Genomic DNA, 18,145 nt, shown 5'->3' on the forward strand with positions numbered 1-18,145 from the left:
AGTAATGTATCTGATGTTCTTGGTAGGAAAATAAGTACTGATATATATTGGTATTACGTTCCATGTATGTAACAGAGGATTGTCATATCGATTCGCCAGAATTTATAAATAGACCAAAAATAAATAAATAAATCTTGACGAATATAAACATCGGATAAATCGTCCAGTAAATGCACAAGAAATTAGAGAACTTCCGAATAAATTAAATATAGCTGTTAATGTCTACGAAGCAACAGACACACTGATAAAGTCAGTTAGAAGGGCAAAAAGAAACCGATAGTCAGTCATAATTATTGTGGGAAAAAAGATTTCTCAAATTAATATCGTCTCAAGTAGAGAAAAGGCACGATACAATAGTTTTGTCAGAAATAGCAGTTACTTTTATTCTAAGTTATCATAACCTTGAAAGCGTGTGCTGTAGCAAAATAACACAAATATCATAATTCCTGAAAAGAGTTCTGAATAAAATTTAAAAGCTATCATCACCAGCTAAAAGTCCATTTAGTTTTCTATTGTGCCTCTGAACTGAAGCAAATCTGAACTGGCCCAGAATTAAACATTAATAAACTAAAATAGCAAAGCACATACCATATTTTAAATGGTTAAGTACGAGTTAATAACGATTCCGGTGTTGATTTTATTTTTGCGTTCGATGTTGTTATTATTGGATCCTAGGCAGAAATTAGTGACGTAGTTCACAAATACACTGTCGGCGTTGAATTCGTTTTTATCGGCGTAGAAGAAAGCATCGTGAAAATGGCAGATGATGATCATGATGTTGATAAGTAAGTAGATATTGTAATGTTATTTGTTATTGAATAATAACTGCAGAAGGCGTTGTAGTATTTATTAAATACAAGACATCAATACAGCTTGGAAGGGGAGTATTGTCTGCCCTGAGCGTATATTTCCCATGGAACTTAAACCCTCCACTGTGGAATGTCATTACTTTTACTGTCAAGTGATATTTCAAAGCTAATTAGATCATGGCTTACACTACAGATATAATACTTTGTTTTTAAGAAATTAGAAAAGTGAGTTTGAATTAAGTGTTTTATTATGTCCATCTTGCAAATCTGGACAACATACTTCAGGTCACAGGGGAGCAGTTAGCAATGGGGGGATAAAAAAAATTTAGAATTTTATAATTACGTTTTATAAGACTGGAATGTTTTCTGCATAATTCAAGTGTGCTGAATTAAAAAACAAAATCTTCGTGATATCTTTTCAGATAAATTCACAATAAGCATTTAAACACCTGCACCGTCCACCATTTTTAATATTGGTCTTGGTCACTTTTTGCAAAATCTTGACTTCATGTTCAAGCTGAAATTTGCATATTCCTCAGGGTTGGCACTGGCTTTAAAAGGTTGTCGCCCCAAAATTCGCCAACCTCAATATTTTGTCGCCAATTTTTAAAAGCTGTTGCTATTTTCATAATAAAGTACTTGCCGTTTAAATTAACATCTTTGGGTAGCATGAACCAACAATTTTTTTTATTTGAAAGGAAACTCAGTCAAAATTTGCACACGTATAATGCTATTCGAAAGAAGCATACAAAAGTTAATTTTATGAAAATATATCAGAAATTGTATTTTTTATGATTTTTTTAAAACAATGTCGACTTAATAGTGTTTAAGAATGAATTATTTTTGTGCTAGAAAGTGGTTCCATACCCAGCGTTTTTTATTTTATTTGTAGAGATATCAAAAGCAAATTTGGCACACTCATAAAGATTATTTAGCTGTTTATAAAATGCTATGTGTTTTTAAATTTGGACCACAAGTAGATTTTCTAGCTTTTTTAATATATTTATAGCAATTTTTAACAAGGGAGGACACTTCACTCCATTCTAGCATGACCTATTTAAGAATAAACACTTAGTTTTCAAGCTACATTTCATGTAGCATAATAAATTTGGTACCACTGTTTAGCTCAGGCATTCAACTTTGTATGTCTCCAAAGTTGGATCTACTGTCATACCTTTAAGGAATGCCAGACCATTTTCCCATGCTAATGCTTGATATGGCCATGATCATGCCCACTTAATATGCAAGAACAACGTGCTGAATGGAATACTGCCTTCTCATTGGCCAATTGAAAATAAGTGCAGAACATCATTTAACCAATGAGAGGACAGTATTCCATTCAGTTGGATTTCCCTTGCATATTAAGTATCAACTTCTGGCTTGCACACACACGACCTGTCAATTGTAATCAAAATAAGTTCAGACACTTTACGGTAATTACACATAAAATCCTTGAAGCTGTGTATTGTTTATTGATTGCGCTTCAGAGTGGTGCTAAAGTTAAAGCAGAGCAGAAGCTAGTACTATGGAAATCAAGTTTCTGAAATTTTCAAAAGAATTGGAATCCTCGATCCAACAGGTTTTTGGAAGCTAATGTGACTGCACTATGAGTTTATTGTATCAAAAGTTTATATTGGATGTTAATTTTAAACAGCCATTTGAAAATAAACATAAGAAACTGCATAATAGAACACCCTTGAGAGGCCAGTCAGTATGGACATGAAAGTGAGGCTGTTTTTTAGTGCAGTAGGAGTTGTGTCCCTTGTTGGTTCTTGCTGCCTTGGGACCAAATCCTACATGTAAGACCTCAACGCTTATATTTATGCTTTGGGCATCAGGCACTTAACATAAATAACATGTGTCACGTCTTACATTGTATGACTACCTTGGAACCAAGGTAATATTATCAACATAAGTAGATGTTTAGATGGGGGAGCTGAAAATAATTGACATTTCACAAACAAGTCAATTTTTTGAGGTGACATGTCATCAGTGACTAGGATTTACACAGAATTTTTTAGTGGAAATTTTGATTAAATGAAGACAACTATCAGAAATACACTTGTATATTGACAACTTACAGTTGTGTAGAACATTCCAAAATGTGTTAATTAATGTACATATATGTGAAAAAAAATCCTGTTAGAAAATACAACTAACTCATATGTATAATAGAAATGGCAGACCTCATTTGATCTAGACTTATCCCATTGTCAACAAACTTGTTTCATGAAACAATTCACTCTGATATTCATTATCCTTATAGCATGTGGCTGTATAGTTGTCTATATGCTACATGTACATGTACTTAAATTGGCCTTGATTTGGTCAGTCAGAGACAACTACCATAACTCTGAGTCTACCAAGGGGATGAAGCTATTCATAGGGAGATGAAAATGTGAACAAATTAAAGTGTTTAACAGACATTATTGCAAGATTCCCCACCTTCATTTTATTTGACAGCCAGATATCTATTCTTTCAAAATATTGGAACAGTGATTTGGGTTTTGCACTGCCATTGGTAGCAGTCATAACCATGAACTTTTTTGTTGCAAAGAGGAAACTTTCATAGCATAATAAATATGTTCCAATCACTATGAAAAATGAAAAAATGCTTTTATTTAAGTTTGTTGCTGACTTCCTTTAATTGAAGGTCTTTTGCTTCCTTTGATGATGGTACATGTGTTGATGGCACCACTAAAGGCCGTCCTTGAGGGACCAAACAAATGCCCGTTTGTTATTGCTGTAACAACATCAAATAATTGTAGAACATTGAGATAGATTTTATTTCTTTTTTCCATTTGCTTAGTATTCATAAAGAATGATCATTGTTTCAAAGGTAATCAGTTTTCTTTGAAGTTTCAGCAAATCTCTTTTTTCTGGTGCATGTTTCGAAAAGAACAAAAATATTGCCATTGTCTTGTTGATTGTTGGCGTTCCCATTCCTGCCTTTAGAGGTGGTTGATTGTAGCTGATCAGGTAGCACAAATATTTTGGCATACAGTGCTAAGGCCAGACATCAGCATAAGCGGATTATGATATAACAATGCGGTGTTAGGGTGGTTTGTCAGTATGAACAAAGGATTTGTTTATGTAACAATAGATTCCAGTGCAATTTTATTTCAAAGTTTGTGGCTTCCTGTCATGGTGCCTTTGAATTTCACCACTCCAAACCCAAGACTGTATATGTAATTTTTAACAGCCAAAAATATTGTTGCCAAAAAGATCGCCAGATCATATATTTTGTCACTACTAAGGAGAAACAAATAACAGTTTGTGATATTGGCAAAGCCCAGCGCGATCCCTGATTTCTTAAATGTGGTTATTTAGAAATGTTGGGTGAACTTTAAGCAATAAGAATAAATAGCCTTTTACCAGGTTCCAGGTAAATCTTGACCTCATTGTTATTTCAGGCTAAACTTGGCAGATTTCATACTTAAGATAGTATATAAATATTTTGTCAAGCTGGTGGTTCTCAGTAGAGACTAGGCAAGAGTCGTATTTAAAAATACGGGAACAAGAAATGTGCATCAAATATAGACCATTGTCACTAAAGGGGTGCTCTACAATTTCATATTTAGGGTTATATTTTTAAATCTTGAGTTTTCCTGGGTTTCCTCACTGATTATACTGGCTATTTAAAAAAGACCTTGTTTTTCACATGGACTTTAGAGGTATGTTTTTTTATATATATATAAAAAACATTTTTAAATGTGTGGTAATTAATTCATTGCACTTGAGAACCTGGTATTGTCAAGTCTGGCAAAGTTAATTTTTACTATTTTAATAGCTGCTAAATGTACTGTACATGACACTAATTCAGGTTGACTTTTTAAGTAATTTTGTTCAGCTGTGACGTGATTAATGTGTACAGTTTAATGTGTACAGTTTCCACAAATACAATATCCAAAGAAATATCAGCCACTGTACATGAAAGTAGCATAGAAGTATGCCAGCATTCTCCCCATTATGCATGTTGCAGATGTAAACAACTTGACCTTACTCTTGTCACTCATTCAAAAGCCCATAATATCTGTAGAGTTCCCCTGATGTGTTTTATGGTAAGAGTAAGTCATTGGACTCTAATAATGTACTTAAAGTTGTTATGAAGGTGCTACTAAATTATGTTGATGAGGAGCTTCCATGTTTGACATTTGATATTGTTGAATGATTTTGTTTGTTTCATTTTAGCTAATTATGACTTCTTCACAGTTTAGACTTCTACATATTTATGTCAGTGTGTCTTAATGGGTTAGGAGATTCAGCTTGAATGATAATGTTTCACCTTTTCATAGTTGAATATCCTGAAATATTTGATTAGGAAAATTAAGCACTCTTCTGAGGTCAGATTCAAGTGTTAATTGTTGTGATTTTAATCTAAATTTGAATCTTTAAATGATCTGTGTGCTACTTAATGTGAATTTTGTTTCCCCTTCAGCTTCGATGATGATGTTGATGATGAGGTAGATGATGAAAACTTAGATGAACCCATAGAAAGTCATGAGGTAATTTATATGGTACTCCAAGCTGTTTGAATAATAGTTGCCTATGTGAACGAAAAATGTTACCTGAATTCAGCATTTTCTGACTTCATGTATCTGTTACATGATACGATATGTTATCGATAAACATATCAACATGATGGTCTTTCTATCTTTAGAAGGTCTGTAAGTGGTAGGTTGTGCCTATTTATGTCTGTTGACTTATTGGTTGTATTTCCAGTATGCGGATTACAGACAGACATAGACACCGCATCTATTTATATGCATTCTCATTTGTGACAAGATAACAAAAATACTTACGATTTTAATTCAGCCTTTTAGGTCATTTCAGACTGCCCCATTTGATATCATAGGTATGGCTCATCTTGGCCAACATACACTTTGTTTTGTACTGCATGAATGCTTTAAAAAGGTATGGCTCATCTTGGCCACCATACCCTTTGATTTTTACTGCATGAACGCTTTATAAAGGTATGGCTCATCTTGGCCACCATACACTTTGATTTTTACTGCATGAATGGTTCATAAAGGTATGGCTCATCTTGGCCACCATACACTCTGTTTGGTACTGCATGAATGCTTTATAAAGGTATGGCTCATCTTGGCCAACATACACTTTGTGTTGTACTGCATGAATGCTTTAAAAAGGTATGGCTCATCTTGGCCACCATACACTCTGTTTGGTACTGCATGAATGCTTTAAAAACTTCATATCTCCCATTTCATGTCAGCACTTAAACTTGCAAGACAATATGGTGTTATCTTTGAAAGAAGAAATGGTGCAATTTACTTGTGCATGGAAAATCTCATATATAACAAGTCAGTTTTTGGGAGTGGAGATGAATACCACAGAAAATTAAATTGATTACATTGTACTTCTGCAGATGCAAAACAACAGCCATGGTGACAGGCACTTGCTTTTGTTATTGAATAAGGAAAACTCTTGACAGCACTCAGTCCTCTTCAAAACAAAAGATTTAACATTTATACAAACTCATGGAGTTACATATCTGCCCCATTGTTGATTCTGTGCTAATCTAATGATAAAAAAAGACAAATTCCAAATTTTCTCACACTGTATGATTTCATTACTTTACAGATCATTTAATTACCGCTTCTCTGTCAGTACTTCCTGTGTGTCCTACAGGGTAAGCTACAATAAGTTCTGATTGGTGGTTATTGTTTACCTTAAATAGGAACAGACAAAAAAAACCCAATCAGAATTCTATATAACATATTTCACAGTGTGACACATTGGAAGTGAAGTCATCAAATTAGAATCAAGTACTGTATACAAGATCTGAATCAGTAACTTTGCGTAAAAGTGGTTATTGAATGATGAGTAAAGTACTTTACTGTCTGTACATGGGGGATACATTTTAAATGTCTCCAATATGCAGGACTTGCAGTTGGGATAAGATGATTTACGTGGAATTAAGGAAGTGTACCACATCACCTTTTTAATTTTTAGAAGGCAAGCAGGTGTTATCAGTAGGTTTTTAGTTTTTACTGATAACAAGTGCCTGTGACATAGAAAGGTAAATTACCAATAATTATCCATGCCTGTTGAATATTAAATTCATTTGAGGGTTGGGTAAGTATCATTTTGTTTCATTTCTCTACCTCTTGTATTGATATGTGTATTTGGTTTGGCAAATGTATTGATGTATCAATGAATCATTTAACCCCTACTGATTTTGTAAATTTTCCATCCTTCATCCATGTATAAATTAATGTGGTGTATAAGATGAAGCCAGATCAACACCTTGGCTTTGTTTCTTTCACCAGTTTCAGGAATATTAAAAGTATCACTGTATGCTACTCCAGAATTAATTTGGAAATTGCAGTCATCAACACTAACATGCTTCCCCCCCCCCCCCAATTTCCTTTTGGAGATATGGGTGGGGGGACTGGTTTCAGGGCGATTTTGATCAGTATTGCACAGTAACCAGACAGTTGTGATCTTCCTCATATTTATAGATTTGTATTGGAAAATATGAACGAGTTTTTCGAATGGGAGTGCAGTATATCCATCTGACAAAGCGAGTTCATATTTTCCCATACAAATGCAGTAACCTTTTTATTATATGCTAATTTTTAAAATTCTACCTAATGCTTAATTATATTAAGAAAATACACTGCATGAAACAAAGTAACCGAATGTATGCTGCATTCCAAACTTAATACACAAGCGCATATTCATCATTACACAACAACAACATTAGTACTGCACACATAACTCCATCCAGATAAATCTGAACTTGGTCGTGTGCTCAACATAACTTTTGAAAGGAAATGGCGTGTTTAGTTAAAATTGAAATTTGGAGTCATATTGTGAATGAATGTGCATTGCAACAACTTTTCAATTTGATCTGGAATGAATATATTTTGGTACTTTGTACAATTTTATGAAATTTCGTGATTATGATCTGGATTTGTATGTGACGTTCCACATGAAATACATGGGATTGAAGAAGCTAGGAAGAAGCATGTTGACATCTGCAAATGTGTTTCTGTTTCTGTCATTAAATGTTTGAAATTATAATGTGGGGGAAAATATGAATTTATTTCATTCTGAGTTCAGTAAGGAGGATGTAATTGCACTTATCATCAAAATTACAGTACAATTTCTAAATGTGTAATCAAGATTGAGAATCTATGACATGGCTCGTGTAATTCGGATTTGCAGAACTAAGAAAGTACATTTTGAGGATATTCAGGATGTAAAACTGTAAGGATATGTTTTTTTTGCCATTCTTATCACCACCTAAAGAAGACAGTATATGACTTGTCACTTGTATGTTATTTGTAAGGACCCTTTCTTGCGTCTGTTGTATACTGTAGCTAGCCTAAATCCAAAACATTGTATCAATGTGGATTGTGCCAAAGCAGCTGGTATGTTGTAGTCCACGAATAACATCTGTTTTAGTTCATTCAGAAAGAAATTTAAACAACCACAACGTAAAGCGCCTCTTACGCGAGTGTACATGATTTGTTTACAAATCAAAGGTGCTGACATCTGCGTCCATTGTTTGTTTACAGTAGATAGTAGTTACTTTATGCAGGTGAATACTATATGTGTATTGGCACGCGGGTTCAGTATCGGGTAATATTGCACAATTCTGACAATGTAAAGGGAGGGGGAAAAATGAGCATATAATAAACAAAAGTACTATATTCCATTATCAATTGACACCTCAGAATAAAACAGTTCAGTCTTGTTTTAATTTCATTATGCATTTTCATAAGAACCACATGGTTATGCATTGTTATTTACATGCCAATTAAATATACCTAAAGCTTTAGCCAAGTTGTTCCAGTTATATTATTTGTGTGTTTGTGTCTGTAAAGTATTGTCATTAATGTACATGCTGTCATGTTGGAAATCATGTAGTTGAAGTGTGTACATTTCATGTAGTTAAAGTGTGTACATTTCAGACCTATTTTTGACATCATTGTCAAGTAGATAGCATACATTTTACATGAAATCACAAGTAATCCATAATAATTACAGAATGTAAAGTTTGTGTTACTTAACTCAAATGGTTGTCCTTTATTTTTTTTAAATAAAAATTTCAAATTGCAGTTTGCCAGTGTCTAAATGAAGCATATATTTTGTAAAGGTTGATAACAGAATTAAGAATAGTAAATGAATTATGAGTAGTAATTTTGTCTATTATAGGAGGGTGGTGGGCAGGTGGACATTTTGCCAGCAGAACATGTCCAACCTGTGGAGCCACAGAAGCGGATCACAACACCCTACATGACAAAATATGAGAGGGCCAGAGTATTGGGTACAAGGGCCTTACAGATAGCGTAAGTTTGCACAGCATTATAGATAGTGTGAGATTTTTGTACATCCCATCAGTTGGACAGGGTCTTACAGATAGCAGAAGTTTTCTGAACATATGACCTGTATCATCAGATTTTACATTGGATTGATGGTAATACGACCCATATCATCAGATTTAATATTGGATTGATGGTAATATGACACATATCATCAGATTTTACATTGGATTGATGGTAATATGACCTGTATGATCAGATTTTATATTGGATTGATGGTAGTATGACTCGTATCATCAGATTTTATATTGGATTGATGGTAATATGACCTGTATCATCAGATTTTACATTGGATTGATGGTAGTATGACCCTTATCATCAGATTTTATATTGGATTGATGGTAGTATGACCCTTATCATCAGATTTTATATTGGATTGATGGTAGTATGACCCTTGTCATAAAATCTTACATTGGATTCCAGAGAGCATGCCCCTTATCATCAGATTTGACATTGAATTGATGGTAGTATGACCAGTAATGTCATATTTTACATTGGATTCCAGGTAGCATGACATGTATCATCAGATTTTATATTTTATTGATGGTAATATGACCCTTATTATCAAATTTTACATTGGATTCCAGGTAGTATGACATGTATCATCAAATTTTATATTGGATTGATGGTAATATGACCCTTATTATCAAATTTTACATTGGATTCCAGGTAGTATGACATGTATCATCAAATTTTATATTGGATTGATGGTAATATGACCCTTATTATCAAATTTTACATTGGATTCCAGGTAGTATGATTGTATCAGATTTTACATTCGATTCATATGACACTTATGAGATTTTGCATTGTTGAACATGTCACTTGCTATTGAACAGTCAGTTTCGGTCAGTATATTTGATATGGAAGACTATTGAGACAGTAAGCATGGAGATTTATTTTCTGTAGATGCTATGTGCCATTATGATGACTGACTTCTAATACTTGTGTTACAGCATGTGTGCCCCTGTGATGGTGGAGCTGGAGGGAGAGACAGATCCATTGCAGATTGCAATGAAGGAACTTAAGTGAGTCAACCTTTTACAATATGTATCTATTTTATTTGACTTTCTTTAGTCACATGTACTGTGGTTTCACAACTTTTGGTATATTTTGTTTTCGCTCCAAACCCTGAATTTAAATACCTAGCAAACAGATTTAGTTTTAATTGACACTGAATCTTTCTTCATGTGAAACTGTGGACAAAAAATTAAGCAAGTCTAGCTTTGTCAAAGCCATGCATAATTAGATATTCCCATTCACACATTTTCACAAGACACACAATTATTAATTCAAATTTAATCAGCTTAATGGATGAGGTTTTAAGGTCTGCTAAAACAGTACACTGATCTTCACCAGTGATGGTTTCCTGTTCTGTGATGATCACCATGACCTGTTTTTGCATACCAGTAATGTTATGTTTTATTTTAATTCTTTGTAGTCATTATTATAAAGGCTAGTGGTTGAAGTTATGCCTGAAGCAGGTTCAGACAAAGGAATGATTATGTTGTCTTTCGATTTAGATAGCATCTTTGCAGTTTGATGGGGTATGAACACACCAAATATTGACACGCCTGCTAATTGCATTGAGCAAGGGTCAGCTGGTCACATGTTTGGTTCGCTTGTGGAAACATGATAGTATCGAAACTGATGGTGTTGAATTTTACTAAGTGTTATTGCCAGAAAAGTATTTTAAGTAAGAGATCATATGCTGTAATAATTTATTAGTTTAGCGTTGTTGGCTGCATCTGCTCTCTTCTGATGTTGAGCACTCAGGACGAAATTGGCGTAAGTGATTGATCTTGACAGGTGTCGATCTGTTATCATACAGTTGGTAGTATTGTTTTTACCATTGAAGTGACATTTGTTGTTGTTGTAGTTTTGTTCTTTTGTATTTTATGTTTTGTGTCTTTGTAGATATTAATCTGTAAAATGAAATGCCTTCAGATATGCAAACTTAAACACGAAAATCCATGAATTCATTTACCCACGAAATTGTTTTTTTTTTTTTAAATTACAAAATCAAAAATAAGTGAAACCACAGTACAGTTTGTTCTTACACTCCAAGCAAGTAAAGTGGGCAGGTATTTACTATATCTATTGTTTTCTTCATTCTCTGGTAACTCTATATTTCTGTACACCTTTTCAGACCCAATTTTTATTGTGGGTGCATCATATTATGAAGGTGTGTTGTACACTAAAACACGCTAAATACTAATGACCTTCCATTTCCACAAAACTATGACAAAAACAGTTTGGGAAATGGCGTACTTGTGTTAGAAGATGGGTGTATGTATGGAAGATCAGTTGGAAGTGCATATAATGGTCAGTACATGTGACAAATGGAGAATGTACAGTTGACTATTTCTTGACTAATGGAAGTAATTTCTATGATTAAAAACTTGATCAAAAATAATCAGCCTAGTTACATGAATGGGAAATTTAATGTTAATTTTAAAAATAATTCCAGCTGCATCAGTTGATAAATGTAGGGACATTTCCATTGGTCAGAACATAACCATGTGATCAGACCCAGTTGCATTTATTTTTGTATAAACTATACAGAGAACTTCATTATACTAACTTAATATAAATAGAGTCATGTGCAAAGTAACTAATGTAAAAACTAAAGCAGAAGGCATACACACTACAAGCCTTCAAAAAAGAAATAAAATGGTGGGTTTATATTTTATTTAGAAAACTCAGTAAATGGATTTGACAGAATCAAATAAAAAAATCTTTGCAGTTTTTCTGAAGAGAAATAATTCTTTGGCTAGATTTGCATAAAGTCAGGAAGCTAAAAATCTGCCAAGAAGAACATCGGTGTTACATCACTTTTATTGTGGCTCTTTACAGATGGATTTAATACTTAAGGTAAATAGTTATAAGGATTGGGAAGAGGGAGTTGCAAAGACTGATATTATAATAATTGGACTCCCAGTTCTAAAATGCAAGATGCTGAACCTGATATTTATGATGTGGGGGTGGGTGGGATATAGATACTGTGACTCCCCCGTCATAACTGTCAGGTTTGATGTCTTCCACTCTTTGACTATTGGACCTCAATCGCTGTAACCATTTACTGATATTATTTGTAGGTAGCCGAAACTGTTAATGAACACGAAAATAGATTTTAATAAATGAAAATTGGTTACTCACATGTCAGGACAATAACAATTCGGCCAAGTCACAATGAATTTGTGAAAGCATCAAATCCAAGAGTCATTTTTATGCCAAACAATTAAGACCATGCTGAGGAATGTTTAAAACCTTAGATCACCTACCATTGGTTGAATTTTTTTTTATGCTGATGTAGCAGACACACTCAACAAGATTTCATAAAGCTCCAAAACTGATAGGAAACATCTTTAAAAAACTAAATAAAAATAAGATAATAAATAAAATTATAAAGGATTGCAATTATAATTTGCATGATTTGTGAACAGAAAATCTGTATGAATAATGGAATCTTTTTACAAGTCCCAGAAATTCTAGCATTTATTTGAATGATTGTTCAGATTTTTATCAACATTTTAAGAAATTTGCTGTTGCATTACCAGAAATGAATACTGGTCAGTATGAGCATAGTTAGTATAAACATACAAGACAAAAGTATAACCAAGGATTTAAGTAAATATATATTTTCAGAGTTGGATAATGGCTTGGCTGTAAAATAATAATAAAGCACGTGATCTTGAGAATGTATGAAGTTAATACATTATTGAGTTGTTTCCATGTTTGGCAAAATACAATTTTGAAACTTTTTAATGCCAATTTTTATCTCTGCTGTTATCAGTGGATCCATCATATGTCTATCTGTCTGTTTGGCATACGTTTATCATTACTCCTTAACCACATGAAGGATTGCCTTGACTCTTCACACACTCATTCATGATTTGGTCATAAACGAAAATGGTGCGACTTGGATATCCAGTATGCCACCACAGTGGCCATCTTGAAAATAGTGTTATCACTGCTTCTTCTGAATGGCTGAACATAACAACATTAGTCTTATGATGTATAGTTGGTCATAAATGAAAATGGTGTCAACCGGCCATCCAGTATTGCCACCAGAGCATCCAGCTTGAAATTATTGTTGTGTCACTTGAATGTCATATTGACATGCAGTTCTCATTAAAAGACTTCTTATGATTAATGATGGATGAGTAGGGAAGTTTTGCCTGGTGCTGGGTCCAAGTACCTGGCTGGATAGTTCCCAGTTCGGATTTTACAGACTAGTGCAAACCCAGCCTGGTCCAGGTGGCTGGATAGGGAAATTTTGTCAGGTCAAGTATCAGGCAGGGAACTTCTTGGCTGCGCCAGGTATTATCAGGATGTGCAAAACCTGTGTGGGTCTGGGTAGCCCTACCTGTAATGTCATGTTGAATGAAGATGCTGCTAATGTGAATTCCAATATTGCCAACGATTAAAAATCTTGTTCTTGCTAAGTCTCGTCGATGGATGGTTAAATAATCTTGTTTTTCTCCAAAAAAAATTGATAATGATGACTGGTTGGTTCTGGATTAAAATGGTACCAATCTGGTGTCCATTGACTACTATGGGGCCATCTTGTTATTGTTACTTTTAAATGGAAAGTCATTTTGACAGTGTTTTCATCAGAATAGCTGTTATACTGCCTTGTTGGTTCTAAATGAAAATGATGCAAACTGACCTACAAGATGGCCATGATGGCGGTCATTTTGAAAATATTGTTAATCTCTACCCCTCGGAAATGGGAGGCCATATCAAATAGACCATATGATACCTTAGTTGGTATGGCTGCTGTGATATCCAATATGGCCACCACAACAGCTATCTTAAAAATCTTGTCACTAGATATGGGGTTTTCACCAGGATGACATTGATTGGTCCTAAATTAAATGGTACAAATCTGATATCCAATATGGCTACCACAACAGCTATCTTAAAAATCTTTCACTAGATATGGGGTTTTCACCAGGATGACATTGATTGGTCCTAAATTAAATGGTGCAAATCTGATATCCAATATGGCCACCACAACAGTTATTTTAAAACTCTTGTCGCTAGATATGGGGTTTTCACCAGGATGACATTGATTGGTCCTAAATTAAATGGTGCAAATCTGATATCCAATATGGCCACCACAACAGCTATTTTAAAACTCTTGTCACTAGATATGGGGTTTTCACCAGGATGACATTGATTGGTCCTAAATTAAATGGTGCAAATCTGATATCCAGTATGGCCACCACAACAGTTATTTTAAAACTCTTGTCACTAGATATGGGGTTTTCACCAGGATGACATTGATTGGTCCTAAATTAAATGGTGCAAATCTGATATCCAGTATGGCCACCACAACAGCTATTTTAAAACTCTTGTCACTAGATATGGGGTTTTCACCAGGATGACATTGATTAGTCCTAAATTAAATGGTGCAAATCTGATATCCAGTATGGCCACCACAACAGCTATTTTAAAACTCTTGTCACTAGATATGGGGTTTTCACCAGGATGACATTGATTGGTCCTAAATTAAATGGTGCAAATCTGATATCCAATATGGCCACCACAACAGTTATTTTAAAACTCTTGTCACTAGATATGGGGTTTTCACCAGGATGACATTGATTGGTCCTAAATTAAATGGTGCAAATCTGATATCCAGTATGGCCACCACAACAGCTATCTTAAAAATCTTTCACTAGATATGGGGTTTTCACCAGAATGACATTGATTGGTCCTAAATTAAATGGTGCAAATCTGATATCCAATATGGCCACCACAACAGTTATTTTAAAACTCTTGTCACTAGATATGGGGTTTTCACCAGGATGACATTGATTGGTCCTAAATTAAATGGTACAAATCTGATATCCAATATGGCTACCACAACAGCTATCTTAAAAATCTTTCACTAGATATGGGGTTTTCACCAGGATGACATTGATTGGTCCTAAACTAAATGGTGCAAATCTGATATCCAATATGGCCACCACAACAGTTATTTTAAAACTCTTGTCGCTAGATATGGGGTTTTCACCAGGATGACATTGATTGGTCCTAAATTAAATGGTGCAAATCTGATATCCAGTATGGCCACCACAACAGCTATTTTAAAAATCTTGTCACTAGATATGGGGTTTTCACCAGGATGACATTGATTGGTCCTAAATTAAATGGTGCAAATCTGATATCCAGTATGACCACCACAACAGCTATTTTAAAAATCTTGTCACTAGATATGGGGTTTTCACCAGGATGACATTGATTGGTCCTAAATTAAATGGTGCAAATCTGATATCCAGTATGGCCACCACAACAGTTATTTTAAAACTCTTGTCACTAGATATGGGGTTTTCACCATGATGACATTGATTGGTCCTAAATTAAATGGTGCAAATCTGATATCCAATATGGCTACCACAACAGCTATTTTAAAACTCTTGTCACTAGATATGGGGTTTTCACCAGGATGACATTGATTGGTCCTAAATTAAATGGTGCAAATCTGATATCCAGTATGGCCACCACAACAGCTATTTTAAAACTCTTGTCACTAGATATGGGGTTTTCACCAGGATGACATTGATTGGTCCTAAATTAAATGGTGCAAATCTGATATCCAATATGGCTACCACAACAGCTATTTTAAAACTCTTGTCACTAGATATGGGGTTTTCACCAGGATGACATTGATTGGTCCTAAATTAAATGGTGCAAATCTGATATCCAATATGGCTACCACAACAGTTATTTTAAAACTCTTGTCACTAGATATGGGGTTTTCACCAGGATGACATTGATTAGTCCTAAATTAAATGGTGCAAATCTGATACCCAATATGGCCACCACAACAGCTATTATAAAAGTCTTTTTATTGCAGAAGCTGTCAGATATGCTTTCAACTCTCAGCAGTTGAAAGGAAGAAATTGTCTTACATTTAGCTTGAATTTGTGGAAATTCTTTTGACAACATTATTAAGTACTGGTTAAAATTGCTAAGCACAGAAAATGTTATTCTTTGCAAACTATTTTAGTTAATGTTCATGAATTGTGAAGAAAAGAATTGGATTTCTAATGTGAGAAAGATATTACTGATCTCAGGCTTTGGTGAAGTTTAGTATTACCCTAATTCGGCCCAGATATCTTCCAGTCTATTATTTTTTTAACCAAGGACTAAAATACATATTTTAATCTTCTTTCACTGTCTAGTTTTCTTTTTTTCTGTATTGACTCTGTGCTTTGCTTGCACACATCCAATCAATAAAGTTCTATTCTGTTCTGTCAGATTCAATAGCATTGCTTTTGAGCAGTTTGAATCAGCAGCAAGATCCAGACATTGTTACAGATTATAATATCCAATTTATAATGTACATATATTCTCCTTTGTAAATATAGAGTGAACATTTTATGAATCTGTCAGTTTGTTTTTGATGTGTCATTTTATTGGAAATTATAATTTCATAACTTTGCTAATGGGAAAGATGATGTTATGAAGGTAAGCATCACTATTAACATTATAAATTTGCTTTTGTAGAGCAAGAAAGATCCCCATCATCATCAGAAGGTACCTTCCTGATGGAAGTTTTGAAGATTGGGGTATAGAAGAATTGGTCATTACAGAATGACAAATCTTGGTATTCTTCATGGAACAAATTGAGAGTGATAGCCGCCCAAACTCAGCTAGGATTATGATGGCTTTCAAAAGGTGTAGAATAATTTTGATCACAAAGATAATCATTCATGTTCTTTGAACTGATGATGTAAATAAATGAAACATTGCTGAAAGAAGTCATCACAGAAATATTCAGCATAAATGTTGACGTACTCATTGAGGCAACACTGCTTTTGATCATGAACTGAAATCACAATTTCTCAAGAAATTTTGAATTAGCAGAATCTTCGGCTGATAGCAAAGAAACCGCAACTACAGTTGTGGTATGGTCCAAATTTTGAATTTCTCATTTACATTCAAGGGCTTTTCATCAGTGTGGATTCTTGAGAAGGTGTTTCATGCATTAATTTGTCCTCATTTGTGTTCATTTCCAAATAGATAACATACTGGTAGAAATAATTTTTAGTTTTATTCTTTTTGTAAAAGTTGATTTTGGAAAACTTGTCTTAACTGGTTGCATTATAAATCATCCATTTAGTGTTTGAAATGCAGTCCAGATAGATTTCTTTAGTGAACAGATAAACCTCTTAAGTGTGATTTAAATTATTTCTGCTACTGGGATAGTATTTTGTAGGAGTTTTTAGAAATATATAAACCCGAAAATCAGGATTTCTCAGAATTACAGTTTCAATAAGGCGTTTGTAACATGTATTGTTTAGTGATATCTTCCGTATTTGATTGAATCATTTCTGTAATATATGCTCATTATGATTGTAATGACTTGATATAGATGTGTGCTAATGAGACATATAAATCATTTATACATATACTGTTGTCTTTGTTACTTTTCCCCTCTTTTGGAAGATTAAAAATTAAATAATTGAGTGGAAATGGTAGATAGCATAATATTTTTTAAAATAAAATACACGAATGGAAACTGCCTTTATATGCCATTTATACTCCATTATAAGTCAACTTCAAGTGCCCCCCCCTTTCTTTTTTTTCTTTTAAAGGGCTCTAAAAGCTAATTTCTCCTTGACTTTCCTGAAAGTAATAAGTCAGATCCAACTGAGGGGTGGCTTGTCGTCAGCGAGTCATTGTTACACATTGGAAAAATAAACAAACCAAACTGGATAGATTGGAAAAATACATACAAAACCAGTGTAAAATACAATTATATTATTGTGTAATATTTTGGATTTGGCTTGCAAACTACACCTTGACCCATAGAAGGGTCAAAGAAAAATTAGTTTTTGTGGTCCTGAAAAGTTGAGAAGGGGGTAGGTCAATTTATAGTCGAGTCGGCTTATAAGTAAGTATATGCAGGTACCCAATAGTCCCAAAAAAGTGCTGTTAAAACCAACAAAAACGAACTAACCCACCTGA

The 18,145-nt window shown here is 34.1% G+C and overlaps 1 protein-coding gene across 1 annotated transcript; it reads left to right on the top strand.

The window, feature by feature from the left end:
* The first annotated feature begins 681 nt into the window (after positions 1 to 681).
* LOC149801184 (DNA-directed RNA polymerases I, II, and III subunit RPABC2-like) lies at positions 682 to 17,586 on the top strand. Its single transcript, XM_089955216.1, has 5 exons — positions 682 to 785; positions 5,248 to 5,314; positions 8,994 to 9,127; positions 10,117 to 10,188; positions 16,682 to 17,586. The coding sequence occupies exons 1-5, from the start codon at positions 757 to 759 to the stop codon at positions 16,770 to 16,772; spliced, it is 393 nt and encodes a 130-aa protein (XP_089811342.1). The 5' UTR covers positions 682 to 756; the 3' UTR covers positions 16,773 to 17,586.
* The last annotated feature ends 559 nt before the right edge of the window (positions 17,587 to 18,145 follow it).

The sequence above is a fragment of the Sinohyriopsis cumingii genome, chromosome 4, assembly GCF_028554795.1.
Source record: "Sinohyriopsis cumingii isolate HCF-2022 chromosome 4, ASM2855479v2, whole genome shotgun sequence".
In the NCBI taxonomy this organism is placed as follows: domain Eukaryota; kingdom Metazoa; phylum Mollusca; class Bivalvia; order Unionida; family Unionidae; genus Sinohyriopsis; species Sinohyriopsis cumingii.